Raw genomic sequence first — 13,848 nt, 5'->3', positions numbered from 1 at the left:
AATCAGCCCTGCTTGTAACATTTTTGACACTAACTGCTCCATCTCCTCCTTCTGAAAATAGGGATATTTATATGATCGAATGCTTACTGGAGAAGCACCCGGTGTAAGGTGGATGAGGTGGTCAATAGCTCTATAAAGGGGAAGTTGTTCTGGTTCTTCAAAAACATCATTGAATTCCTCAATAACTGTTTGGATAGCCACTTCCTCTACCTCCGGAACGGGCTTTCCACCGATGGAATTGCTGCCAATTGAAACAATGAAGTAATGTTACTACTTCCGCTGTGTTTTCGTAGCTCCCCGAAATTAAGCTCTGTCTCTCGCAGCAATCGTTCACCCATGAATGTGATCCATGTCCCCATTTCCTTAAATTTCATAAATAGCTCCATGTAGTTAATTCGGATGGTACCTAATCTCATCATCCAATGTACACCCAACACATCATCTGCTCCTTTAAGGTCCAATACGTACATGTCCGCGGAGAATCTGTATCCATGCACCAATAGTGATAGGTCTCAACATTTTACAGCACAGTTTATGGATTCACCATTACCAACCATTACGTTTAATACAGGTATAGGAGTGAGAGACAAATTGAGCTTCTTAGCTATGGACCCCTTGATAAAATTATGGGTGCTACCCCCACCGATTAAAATCAGCAGCTGCTTATTGGCGTGGGTACCCTTCACACGCAGGGTCTCAGGGTGAAATTTTCCCTAAAAAGCATTGAGGCTAATTCGCAGATTCTGTCGTTCACCCTCTTTCTCTGCTTCTTCGGTCTCTAACTCATGTACCTTTCCATTACCCTCCGTCCTTTCTTGCAACAACTCCCGAAGTTCCTCTTCCCCAATGAGCAATTGATATTTTTTTTTGTTTCCCACGGTATCCCCCAGCCCGGCAGGCCAAGGACTAATCCGCCGCGGTACTGAGCTCCATTTAAGGGTTTGCCGCTGGCCAATGGGTTGCTGCATGCACAAGACGGGATTCGAACCCCCGACACTTGCTTAAGCGGACTAGTGAGCTAACCACTAGACCAACCCAACTTGGTTAATGAGCAATTGATATGAAGCCTTGCAACGATGTCCCGGTGCATAGTTGTCATCACAATAGTAACACAATCCTTTTTCTCGTCTAGCCTGAATCTCAACACTAGTTAATTTCTTGAATGGTGGCTGGGGTGCCTTGGTGGGAGTGTTGGTGGAATGGAGAATCGCAAGGTTTGTGGGGTTGGTAGAGGTGGGATTAGTTTGAATTTTCTGATTAGTGTTAATGGGATTGAGAGTGCGGTTGGGTGTAAATCGGATTGGGCTTGTTGAGTAATGGACTTACTACTAGTGCTTCTAGCTAGGCCCGCAGTTACCGCATTTTTTGTTCATGCAGTTTGGCGATGGAGACAGCTTGTACGTAAGAGGTAGATTGGGCCAAGAGCAATTCACACTTCAATGGCTCCTTGAGTCCGGCTACGAAGAGTGAGATTATCCATTCTTCACTCAATCCGTTGACTCGGTTGGTCAATTCTTCAAATTGACATTGATATTTTTCCACTGATCCACTTTGCTTCAACTCTTTAATGGCGGTTCGAGGGATCATAATAGAGGTTCTTTCCAAATCCGAGGACCATCACCTCCAAAAACGCTTCGCATGTATACACCGTGTTGTTGTTGATCCCCCACTAGTACCAAGCATAAGCCGCCCCTACCAAGTGAAATGACAATACCCTAATTCATTGTTTCATGGTATCTCAAAAGTCTCTAGGTATTGGCGGGCCCGAAACACCCAATCCTCCACCCCCTCACCGTCGAACATTGGTAGATCGGTGACTTTCACTCTGAGTCAGGGCCACGGTTGCTCAGCCCCCACACTCACAGACCCTGCCCGTGAACCACCTTCCATGGTGTCGTCGCCATTGAAGCCATAATCATTCACCTTAAGCTTCAATTTCAAATTCTCACAAAGCAGTTTTTCAATGGATCGTAAGGAAGAGTCCATGTTCGTGAGCTGAGCTTGCGTATCGGCGATCCTCTCGTTAGCTTTCACGAGACTGCGGCTAAGGGTGGTGACCTCTTGCTTATTCGACAATGTGAGCTCCTCTAATCGGTTCAGACGTGTTCCTTCCGCCATGGCTCCGATTCTCTCAATGAAAGCACCAATTAATAGGTAACCAAAAAATACAATTCACACCAGGACAAAATCATCAAGTGAGGATATATAACAATGCAGGAAAATATCAAGTAATCAATGAAACAGTGAGAATATAATTGTAGTAAATCAACAATAGCAGCAACCCTGACTCAAGAAAGACTACTATAACAACCCATATAAAAAATGCATATCCTCCTCCATTACACTCCTCTCTCCTTATACACATGCATTCTCTCTATTGTTGTAACTAACTCTCCACTTTAGCATACTATAAGAATTTCCTGTAACGCACCCTCACATCACCCTTCATAATCCTTCATCTACACATGTGGTTTTCTTATTCTTTTGCTTGTTGGATCCAAATTGATACATTCGGCCCATCATGAGTTGTCGGGTTTGCAATTGTTATATTCGGCCCATTACGAGCGGGTTTGTTCGTATCAAATTAAGCAATTAATAAATTCAAATTCTAATTGCACTAGGTCAAGAAGAATTTTATTTGCAGGTCTTTCAATTTTACATTTGACCCTATGTTACTCATGATAATAAAACTTTATTTTTTTTATTTTAAGAATATGCAAATTAGTCCTTGAGCACACAACATCAGAGTTCATCATAACTCAATATTTTCATTATTTTGGCAGAAAGCTATGGCCAGGAGCCCATGAATCTGATCAGTTTAGCAGCTTAGATTAAAACGTTTATGAAAACTTTTTTGCTGAAATTTTCGTTTTCATTTAATTTATACTAGCTAGTAATAAGTAAATAAATTACTTATGCCTTAAAAAGTTTTATTTTTATAAATTTTTGTTTTCTTTTAATCTTATTTTAACCAATCTTTCTTAATAATTTTGGGCTTTTGGTACAAAGAGTTTTCTTAATAAAACTCAACTAATGATCTTTTAGAGTAATTTTCTCAAAAAGGAAAATTGCATGGGGTCAGTTATATGTTGTTGAAGCTTATCTTGTGTTATCTAATAAGGATAATACACCGTCTTTGTAATTGTTTTCTATATCAACATCAATATATATGTTAAAGTTTCTGGTATACACTCTCTTTATAATTTAAACAGCTTTCATTGGAGCTGTATTCATTTATGTCTACCATACATTTACATCTACATTCTTTTGAGAATTTACTGTTTTACAGTTTTGCAAGAGAGGAACATGTTCATGCTCAGTAGTTGGTGATTCATGGCTTCCAACAACTTCTTCCTCCTTCTCCTCTGTTGCTTTGCCCCACATTACAGTGTAAAATCCAATTGATATTACAGTAGCTCCAATTATGCTGCATAATTCAGAGACCATCATGTTATGAAAATAAAAAAAATGGGTTAATAGCCTCATACTATAGGAAAATTTCCAAGTATTCCGGAAATAACGGCGTTCCAGTGATTTTAGCCATTGATTTCACCTATGTATTTATTTTATGACTAAGATTAACTGCTATAATTATTGAAACACTAATATTTCTGGTATACTTGAAACTCTTTCCATATTATTATATCATTATAGTTTTCTTTTAATGTATATGTGTGTGACAGTAATGTCTCAGAATCAGTAGAAAATTTTGATATGATCAGTGAAAAATCACAAGAAAAAAAAAAAAAAACAAGAAGGAGTAGGTATCTCCCAGCATATTTCAATTAGATATATATTTTTTTGGAAAAAAAGAAATTCTTGGTTTTTACAATCAACTCTTTTTGAGGTATCAGTTCTTAGAAGTAACACCCCCCCCCCCCAAATCCAAAAAATACAAATAAAATATAAGAAAAAAAAAAGATTTTGCTTAGCTTCATTCTATATATTCAACCAGGGAAATATGGGAAAAATTCAAGAAGCAGAGCGGTGCATGAAGGATTCTTCATTAAGGATTCTTCACCAATGTTTCTCTTAAGGATATGTTGGCTAAAAACTGAGGTGAAAATTTCATGGATGAGTTCTGCCTGATGCAAAGTTTCCAATACATTTTTACTGGGTTTAAAATACCAACTCAAAATGCCTGTAATGTGTGCATAACATTTTTGAATTTTATATCCACGGCTATATTTTTGGCCTAATATTTAGTTGTTAATCTAACATATTCTCAACACTCTTCTTTGAAATCACTGTAACATACATGTTCTGATTCACTCTTTGATGATTTAAAAACAATAATACTACGTGTATATAAAAAAACAGCCATCCATTCGAATACATATTGAAATATAAAATACACATTAAAAAAGAAGTTGAACAACACGTATTTATACACATATACTTTGTAGCTGATTTTTGGTGTGCAAGTAGCGTTTTTTTTTTCATCAAATTCAAACACAAAATTGATAAGTGTAGGGAATGTAAATTGCTTTGTTTATATGGAATTCTTCTCTATTTACTTAAGCACCATGTTTCAAAAAGAAAAAAATGAATAAAAGAAAATTGAACATAATCATTACCTTCCAACATGTAGAATATCCCCAAGGAACATGATACCCATGGCAACAGCAATAACAATTGAGAGTGGCTTGAACATTGCTACATATACAGGACCCTTTAAGTGTATTCCCCATGCATATATTGCACTGCTCAAGAACTTATTAAATATTCCCTAAAAATACAAAATGTATCATCATCAACACTTTTGCAGTTTTGCATAAGGCTTTCATTTTCAGGTGAAAATTGAATTTGCAGCAGGAATCTTACAATGCAAACTATGGAGACCAATGATAAATCTAGTCTTAGTTTCCAAGCACTTGGATTTGTCTCTGCTATTAAACCAAAAGCATATGCAAATATGGCAGCAAACAAGTTGTAAAAGCAGACCATAGATAGTTCATCTGGAAACTCCTTCAAGATTTCCACCTGTCAAATAATTATCATAGAATCGTCATAAAGTTCAGAAAATATCACATATACTATCCTAAGTCTAAGAAGATGTATTTTAAAATGTTCATATTAACAAAAGTATATGTACCTGTAGAATGAACCATAGTGTGAGTAGGATATTGCCAGTTGTGAGAAGAAAGCCACCAATGACCCAATTTGTATCCACTGATTCAAAGTTTCCATTTAATCGTTGAACAAGATGGAGAGAAGGGGAATCATCAGCAATAATGATGGATGGGCCTTTGTAGAATGTCACTATAAATGCACCTCCTATTGATATTATGCTTCCCACAATTTTAGCTTGGGTTGTTCTAGTTTTTACATCTATCTTTTCCATCCTTAAGTTGTGGTAGTAATAGCATTGTGAAAAACAAACAAAACACGGAACAAGAATGGATAATAGGGTAAGATACTAAGATACTGATTCAGAAAGAAATTATTAATTACATCACTTATATATCTAATATTGATCATTTATTCCAACTGTAATTAATAAATACAAAATAAGATAACTTTGATTTGACTTGGAGTGATTTTTATTATCTTCTGACCATTTTTGTTTTCATTTTTCTTCTTCTTTGAGCAGCAAATGATGATTGTACAGGTAAATCCATAAATTGAGAAAGAGAAAGGAACCTGCAAATGATGGCAAGTATGAAGGTGAAAGCAGGAATGAGATTACTGATAGCTGAGGAAAGTGTGGGATTACTGTAACTAATTCCAGCATAGCCCAGCATCTGTGATGAACATCTGCAAAAAATTCACAACAATTAAGGGTGAAAAGAGCCTTAATGATGGTGAATTCCAATAGTCAACTCAAAGAAAAGGGTACTTACCCTATGACCCCAAGCAGGGCAATTTTGGAAATGATTGAGAAACTCAGTGGAGGAACCACTCTTGATCTGCAAAAACAAGATGAATTCATATAAATCCATCAAGTGTTGATGTTTTTTTCTTGGAGGGTTTGTCGCTAATTACTAACCTTCTATAGAAGAAAGTGATAGGACAGAGTACAATGGTTGAAACAGAATAAGCATATGGAACAAAGACATAGTTGCTCATGCCTCCATTGCTGGCTGCTTTGAAGAGAGTGAACAAGCCTGTGTTGCTGCATTCAATCGCCACAAGCACCACAAATGGCACCAATTCCTTGTAACAACCCCTTCTATCCATCAAATATCTCTATCTTACTGTACTCTTGTTCACAGTTCGGAATTTATGTGTTGAGTTATATGTTGTACAAAAAATAATTTATTCATTTTGTATGGAACATATGTTTTTCAAGATAGTGACAGCTTTCTTTTTATAAAAAATAAAAAATATCTGTTTTGGATTAAACTGATCCTCCACTTTCCGGTCTCTAATACTGTTTTCTTATGACCACACTTTCACAACTGGACAAAGTACTAAAGTAGTAGGAATGGAAAGTGGTTACTTGAGGACACTTGAATTTGATCACTTTCAATTTGAAGATAAGAATTTGCAACTGATCCTATATATATTCGATGATGATTTGTATACATCATAAGTTTTATAGTGGAATGGTTGGATTGACTTGTACTTCCTACCGTTGTTCTTTTCCTTCTATTCTTTTTATTTTTTCTCCTAAATAATCCATGTTCACTTTTTTTTTGTTTTGTAGATTGGAGATTGTAACTTGTGATCCCAATTCATATTATTATTATTATTATTATTATTATTATTATTATTATTATTATTATTATTCGATTTTTGTCCATTTATACGAGGGATAATGTAACTCTTAACTATCGACATTATTATTTAGATACAATGTAAATTTTTCATTAAAAAATCTCTCAAATATTTTAACAAAATCAATTTCAAGACAGTTTTATTTATAATATGTGGGGATTTTAATTTAAACCCCTAAAAAATTCTATGCAAAAAAAAAGCTAATTACCAATTTCTCTGTGTTTGTCATTATAATTTCTATCTGTATTATTTTTATTGTCACAATATGTTATTTCATGTCAATTCTGAATTTACTGCAGAACAAAAAGAAGCCTTATTACTTATTAGCACTCTTAGGAAAGTATAATATTCATAACGGAAACCAGTGTTAAGGCCATAAATGTTTCAAGTAATAAGTGCACATCATGTTTAATAGATTAATTTTTCTATTTTTGAAAGATATCCACCACCAGGACTAATGAAATGTCTTTGTCACCTAAACCTCCATTAAAAATCACACTATATTGGTGGTGATATAGTGTTCTGCATTCATAAAATTGAGGGATCCAATTCAGGACCTAATGAAATAGCTACTGAAGTACTTATTTTAACATAGCTAATGCCACATCTTATGTTGAATTATCTATACGATTTGGAGAATTTTTTTTCTTTAATTCCCGATATACCTCCAATCTTGAATTCTTGATGTGAGTTACAGCAAAACAAGAACAGAGCGGTATAAAGTACTATGATTTTTTGGTGAAGATAAAGTACTATTACGTTTATTCTATTTTGTATTTTAAAGTAGACAAAAAATTAAAATAAGGTTAGATAATATTTTCAGTAGTGAATTTAATTTGTATCTGTCGTGTTGTAATAAATGGCTAAGGAAGGCTAATAGTCTACAAAAAGGAAATTATCCAAATTTGACGAAACAAAAAGAAATTTAATGAGAAAAAGAAAAAAACGTGAAAATAAGAGAAAAAAAGGTGTTTTTAAATTAGAATTGATGGGTACTACGAAACAGAACATTTATTATCTATTATACATTATTAAAATAAAATTCTTTTAATTAATAACATAGTTGATATGATGTATTTTAAAAAATATTTTTTTATTTATTTTAATCGATTCATTTAAATATGTTAATTAATTAATTATTTATTTAATATTTTATTTGACTACATTACCTAACTAATTATGTTTTAATTTGTATTAATTCTTTCGTCATTATTGAAGTAGCATTTGTTTCGAGATATTGAGACAGAGACTGAGAGACTGAGATTAGTTGGTTCAGTACTGTACCTCCGAAAGATAGAAACCAGTGAACTAAAATTTTTAGAAATGGAGACTGAAACTTTAATAACATTTTATACCTAAAATATTCTCATTTCAATTAATTAATTCCAATTTTACCATATGTACAAATTAAATTAAAGTTTTATTCTTGTTTCAATTTCTGTCTCCCACTTTGCGCCAAATAGAATACTGAAATTTATTTCAATCTTTGTCTCTCAGTTTCAGTTTTTCCGTTTTTGTCTCTCCACCACCTGATAGAGTTCTAATAGGACAGAGGAATGTGATTACAGACAAAAATAAATTTTGAATTGTGTGAATTGTTATTATTATTCTGTTTGACTTGATCAAAGTTACAGCATGTATATTCATGCATACACTAGGCATAGCTAGTTAGACAAATCTAACGATGATGTCTTTGTAAATATATCTGCAAGCTGTTCTCGTGAATGAACATGCATGAACCACATGAAGCTTTTGTTGATTAACTCTATCCCTTACAAAGTGTAAGTCCAACTCAAAATATTTGGTTCTACTGTGAAGAATTGGGTTGACTGCGAGTAAAACAACACTCTCATTGTCATAATACAAGGTAGGAATGGTTGATGAAGAGACCTTGAGTTCAGATAGCAAATTTTGAATCCAAATTATTTTAGAATTAGTAGTGGCAAGAGCTCTATATTCTGCTTCCATACTTGATCTACTCATAGAAGCTTGCTTTCTACTTGACCATGTCATTATGTTGGATCCCATGTAGATGCAGAAACCACAAGTTGATCTACAATCTTTTACATCCAAGCCCTCAAAGTCTATAAAGCCAAATAAGCGCAAATCATGACTAGGATGAAATATTAATCCATGAGAAACAGTACCTGCCAGGAATCAAAATAGGCATTTGACACATTTCCAACGGCTATGAAGAGGCCTCTACATATATTGTGACAATTTATTTACAGTAAAGGAGATATTAGAATACGTCAATGTTGCATATTGAAGGGAGCCCACAATGAATCTATAAAGAGAAGGATTATCAAATTCATTAGCTTTCTGTTTGGACAATTTGATAGAGGTGATCATTGGTGTTGGAACACTTTTAGCCTCTCTCATACCAACTTTTTGAAGTAAATCAGAAATATATTGAGTTTGTGACAAATGAATAGCACTAGAAGTTAACTTGTGTGCTTCAATTCCTAAGAAGAAACTAAATTCACCAAGTTTCTTGAGAGAAAAGATGTTATTTAACTGAGTGATAGTAGATTGTATAGCCATAGAATAATTTTCAGTTATTAAGATGTCATCAATATACACAAGAATGTATAAAATAAGCTTTCCATCACGTGTAACAAATAAAGAATGATTTAACCTGATATTTAAGAAGTCAAATTGAGCCATAGTGGTGGATAATTTAAGAAACTATGACGTTGGAACTTGCTTGAGTCCATATAAAAACTTATGTAATCGATAGACTTATTGAGTACTATCACCTTGAACAAATCCTGGTGGTTGTTTCATCAATACAAGCTCTTGTAAATTCCTATTTAAAAAAGCGCTTGCTGAAGTCAAATTGGTGAATTTGCCAATTATTCGTCAATGCAGTAGTAAGCACTACTGTTGTGGGTTTAATAACTGGGGCAAAAACCTAATCATAATCAATGCCCTCAATTTGATTATTGCCTTTGACAACTAAGCGGGCTTTATATTTCAATATATCACCTTTTGGATGGCATTTGATGGCATAAATCCATTGACAACCAATGATTTTGGAATTTTCTGGTGGATTAATAATATTCCATGTATTTGTTTTAGAGAGAGCAGTAAGTTCTTCAATTATAGTTTGGCGCCAAGGTAAAGATAGATTGTAAAGCCTAGTTAATGCTAGTAGGAATATTATTAACTAAATCTGGTTGCCTATGAGAAATAAAAAACTGCTGAAGAAGGCAGCATTTATGACAAGGGGTTCGATGGGTTCGCTTGGAGTGAAAAGAATATCCTCCCCCATAGTTGCATAAGTATGGATGATGCAGCTATCCAAAATCACCTCCATCTTATGGCCCGCAGCAGCATCCAACTAGCAGGAGTGTGCACTTCTCTTCTCACAGAGTCAAGAAAAACTCCTATTAATGTCACTCAAAGTTCTCTTGATGCTGCCCGAGTCGAGGTGGAGAGACTAAGGGGTTTGAGAGAGGTATTAGAAGAGGAAAAATCCAGGCTGAAGTCCGACCTGGAAAAAGCTCGAGCCTAGGTGAAGACGACAGAGGCTGCTGCGGCTATAGCAGAAGAGATTAAAAAGAGGACACAAGAAAGTTATACCTGGGTCTATGAAGAGAAGCTCGACCTTCAAGAAGAGTTAAAGAATGCCAAAGAGGAATATGCTTCTCTTCAAAAGTCTGTAGTCGAAGGGATGGATAAAATGTTCGAGAATCTGAAGGCCCAAGTTTGGGTCCTGGCTCTCGAGGTCAATCTCTCTTTATTCAGTCAAGACAATATTGTTGTAGATGGGAAGATCGTGCCAACCCTAGAGCCTCTTGGTCCTATCCCTGCCGTTCCGGTTTCGGTGCATCCTCTGACCCCTCCCGTCCGAGGTAAAGATGTCGACACTGGTGAAGCCCTCAATCTACTTTTTGTCACGACTTCATAGTTTCTTTATAGTTTTATTTTAGTGATGTTTGAGATAGCCCAACCTGTGGGTATTTGGACAATTTAATTTGGCAAATTCTTTGATGCCCATAAGTTTGGCGTCCAATTTGTCGAAGTTACTTTTTATGGTAAATTTTAAATATTTAAAAATAATTTATTTTTATATTTGTTATATTAAATATTAATAATTATTCTTTTTTAATAAATTAGGCAATTTTCTATAGGCATCAGCAAACACCATTTAATTTTTGTAATAGCCAGTAACTTTTTGAATACTTTTGTGGCTTTTAATGACTGTTGGTATTCAAACCTTTGTGCTTAACTGAAGCTAGGTATTTTTTAAGAAGTAGGGTAGTTGCTTAGCACGATGATTTACTTTATCAACCTTTTTTTATGCTAATTTTAAGTAGTGAGTTTTTTCTATAAAGGTTCTTTTTTTCAAGTTCTGACTTCGTGTAGTCAGACTTTGCTAAGTTACTTTTACACGTCATTTTTCTTTCGGCCTATCATTGAGGTCGGTTTTTACAAGTTGTTTATATAAATTCTTACATTAATTTGTACCTCATCGCTTCATCAACTCGACCATTTAAGGTCAGACAATGATTTTCGCGGTTTGTCGAGCTTAAATTAACACATTTTTAATAAAAAATCTTTGAAGAAAAATAGAAATTTTATTGATAAATGAGAAATTCCTTTACATAAGTCTACTTACTAAAGGTTTTAGGAACTTTTAGCCCTTGCTTTGGTGCCTCGTTAAAATCCTCCTTTACAAAAAATCCTTTTTAGAAAAAAATCTTAAGGTTAGGAGAAAGAGTACACCAGGGAACAAGGCTTCTTAACTGTAGTACTTCTTTAGGTTACATGCGTGCCAAGACCTCGGGAGTTTCCTTTTTTGCAAGTCGGACACATTGTAATAACCTTTCCCCAAGATTTCAACAATCTTGTAGGGTCCTTTCTAATTTACTGCTAGCTTTCCTTTGCTCGACTTCTAAATTTCGATGTCATTTTGGATTAGTATGAGGTCGTTTGTGGTGAAGCCTCTTTTGATCACCTTCTAGTTATACCTTAGGGCCATTCTTTGTTTTAGTGCTTCCTCTCTAACCCGAGCTCGTTCTCAGATTTCTAGAAGGAGGTCTAGTTCTTCCCTTTGTGCACTGGTATTGGCCCCTTTATTATAAAATATAATCCTAGGTGATTCTTCAGCGATCTCTATATGGATCATGGCTTCCATTCTGTAAGTAAGCCGAAAAGGTGACTCCCCAATTGTGGAATGAGAGGTTGTTCGATATACACACAGGACTTGGGAAAACTCGTCTGCCCATGACCCTTTGGCTTCTTGTAATCGGCGCTTCAACCCGGCCAATATAATTTTGTTGGCTACTTCAACTTGTCCATTGGCATGGGGATGTTCCACCGATGTGAATTGGTACTTTATTTTTAAGTCGGCCACCAAATTTCTGATGGTTGAGTCGGTAAACTGAGTTCTATTATCAGTGGTAATAGAGTGGGGTACTCCAAATCTAGTGATAATGTTCTTGTAGAAAAAATTTTGACTTCTTTAGACAGTGATAGTTGCTAATGGTTCTGCCTCGATCCACTTAGTAAAGTAGTCAATCCCTACTACGAGGTATTTGCCATAAAGTCTGAAATCCTGGGACTTGTGAAAGAGCAGCCCCAGATCTCTGGTTCCTTGCAAATGTCTCAATATTCGCTTAATCGCTTTCCGATGAGCAAGTTTACGATCATGCATAAACTAGCTAACCTTGCATACTGTGAAACAAAGGTTACGTCAAGTAATAGTAGCATCATGTAAAGAGCCTACGACTAAACGATACAACTTTGGATCTTCAAAAGATTCTGAATCGGTAGTAGTAAGTTGAAGAGAGGATAACATTGGGGTAGGCATGGGACTTGAATCTTGCATGCCTACCTTGGATAGTAAGTCATATATGTACCTAGTTTGAGACAAGTGCATTTGGCCACTGTTTGTTCTAAAAACCTCAATTCCAAGAAAATAGCTTAGTGAACCTAAATCTTTTAAGGAAAACACTTTGGCTAATTGTTTAATCATAAGGTCAATTTCTATTGCATCATACCCTATTATAATAATATCATCTACGTAAAATAATATGTAAATAACAGATGTAGTTTATATTATAAAAAGAGGCATATCATTCTTGGTGCTATTAAACCGAAAGAGTATAAGGTAGAGCTTAACTTCATAAACCACTCTCTAGGAGCCTATTTAAGGCCATAGAGTGATTTATTTAGTTTACAAACTTGTGATTCTAAGTTAATCTCAAAGCCAATTGGTTGTATCATGTAAATTGTCTGATGAAGCTCTCCATTAAGAAAAGCGTTATTGAAATCGAATTGCCTCACTATCCAGTCTGAGACACTGTGATGCTTAGGATTAATCTCATTATGGTAGGTCAAATAACAGGGCTGAAAACCTGTTCAAAGTTGAATCCCTCTGATTGATGAAAGCCTTGAGCAACAAGGTGAGCTTTATACTTTTGGATCTGTCCATTTGGTAGTCTTTTAACTGAAAATAGCCACTTACATCCAATAACTTTAACACTATTAGGTATATTAAGCAATGGCCATGTAATTGTTCGCATCAAAGCTTTGTATTCATCTTGCATTGCTTCATACCAATAAGGGATTTTCAGAGCTGCAGATGCATTCTTAGGTACAATAGTGTCAGCTTCTACTTTGGTGACCTTGGTCAAGAGAGCTTTTGCCTTGATAATACCAGCTTTAGCTCTAGTGACCATAGGATGATTATTCTTTGGTGGTTCAATTGAAGGGGCAGGGGGAGGCATGTCTCTGTGCTAGTGGTTGGATTAGCTCCAAGTTGATAAGATTGTATAGTAGAAGGTAAATAATCTATAGAATAAGATTGAGGGTCAGTAGATGTTGAAGTTTGAGATTGTGGTTCAATGTCTCCAAGAAAAGTTGTAGAAACAGTTTCTGTAGAGGATGGTTGTGAAATTTGTTGAAAATCTCTCTTGTTACAACTCTTAGCTAAAATCTTAGGAATAACATCAAATTTTATGTTTTGTACAGAGTTGACAATAGCCATATCAGAATTTGAAAATAAGGTTTTGTAGGAAAAGATAGTTTTATCAAACACCACATTTCTAGATATGTGAACTTTACCTGTAGGAGATAGGCATTTATAGCCTTTATAATTTTGTGCATAGCCCAAAAAAA

General features: G+C 35.1%; 2 protein-coding genes and 1 long non-coding RNA gene across 3 annotated transcripts; all 3 read right to left on the bottom strand.

The window, feature by feature from the left end:
• Positions 1-3,135: 3,135 nt before the first annotated feature.
• LOC112802499 (WAT1-related protein At5g40240) lies at positions 3,136-6,475 on the bottom strand. The gene is made up of 7 exons (XM_025845742.3): positions 5,990-6,475; positions 5,844-5,909; positions 5,644-5,757; positions 5,096-5,345; positions 4,825-4,983; positions 4,578-4,729; positions 3,136-3,427 (listed from the first exon to the last, which is right to left on the bottom strand). The coding sequence occupies exons 1-7, from the start codon at positions 6,178-6,180 to the stop codon at positions 3,241-3,243; spliced, it is 1,119 nt and encodes a 372-aa protein (XP_025701527.1). The 5' UTR covers positions 6,181-6,475; the 3' UTR covers positions 3,136-3,240.
• Positions 6,476-8,297: 1,822 nt separating this feature from the next.
• Positions 8,298-10,668, bottom strand: LOC140184617 (uncharacterized). The gene is made up of 2 exons (XR_011881716.1): positions 10,306-10,668; positions 8,298-8,867 (listed from the first exon to the last, which is right to left on the bottom strand). It is a non-coding gene; the product is annotated as an uncharacterized lncRNA (long non-coding RNA).
• A 2,396-nt stretch (positions 10,669-13,064) lies between these two features.
• On the bottom strand, positions 13,065-13,457 carry LOC112803945 (uncharacterized mitochondrial protein AtMg00820-like). The gene has a single exon (XM_025847394.1). It carries the CDS (start codon positions 13,455-13,457, stop codon positions 13,065-13,067), a length of 393 nt encoding a protein of 130 aa, XP_025703179.1.
• Between the last annotated feature and the right edge of the window lie 391 nt (positions 13,458-13,848).

The sequence above is a fragment of the Arachis hypogaea genome, chromosome 5 (genome assembly GCF_003086295.3).
Source record: "Arachis hypogaea cultivar Tifrunner chromosome 5, arahy.Tifrunner.gnm2.J5K5, whole genome shotgun sequence".
NCBI lineage: Eukaryota > Viridiplantae > Streptophyta > Magnoliopsida > Fabales > Fabaceae > Arachis > Arachis hypogaea.
This window is presented reverse-complemented; position numbering and strand designations above follow the sequence as displayed.

What these genes read in the sequence shown, in the direction of transcription:
- LOC112802499 (XM_025845742.3), bottom strand. Translation starts at nt 6,180, where the DNA reads ATGGATAGAAGGGGTTGTTACAAGGAATTGGTGCCATTTGTGGTGCTT. An exon ending in CACTATGGTTCATTCTACAG is followed by an intron (nt 4,984 to 5,095) that starts GTACATATACTT and finishes ATTATTTGACAG; the next exon opens with GTGGAAATCTTGAAGGAGTT. An exon ending in TGGTCTCCATAGTTTGCATT is followed by an intron (nt 4,730 to 4,824) that starts GTAAGATTCCTG and finishes TTGTATTTTTAG; the next exon opens with GGAATATTTAATAAGTTCTT.
- LOC112803945 (XM_025847394.1), bottom strand. Translation starts at nt 13,457, where the DNA reads ATGCCTCCCCCTGCCCCTTCAATTGAACCACCAAAGAATAATCATCCT.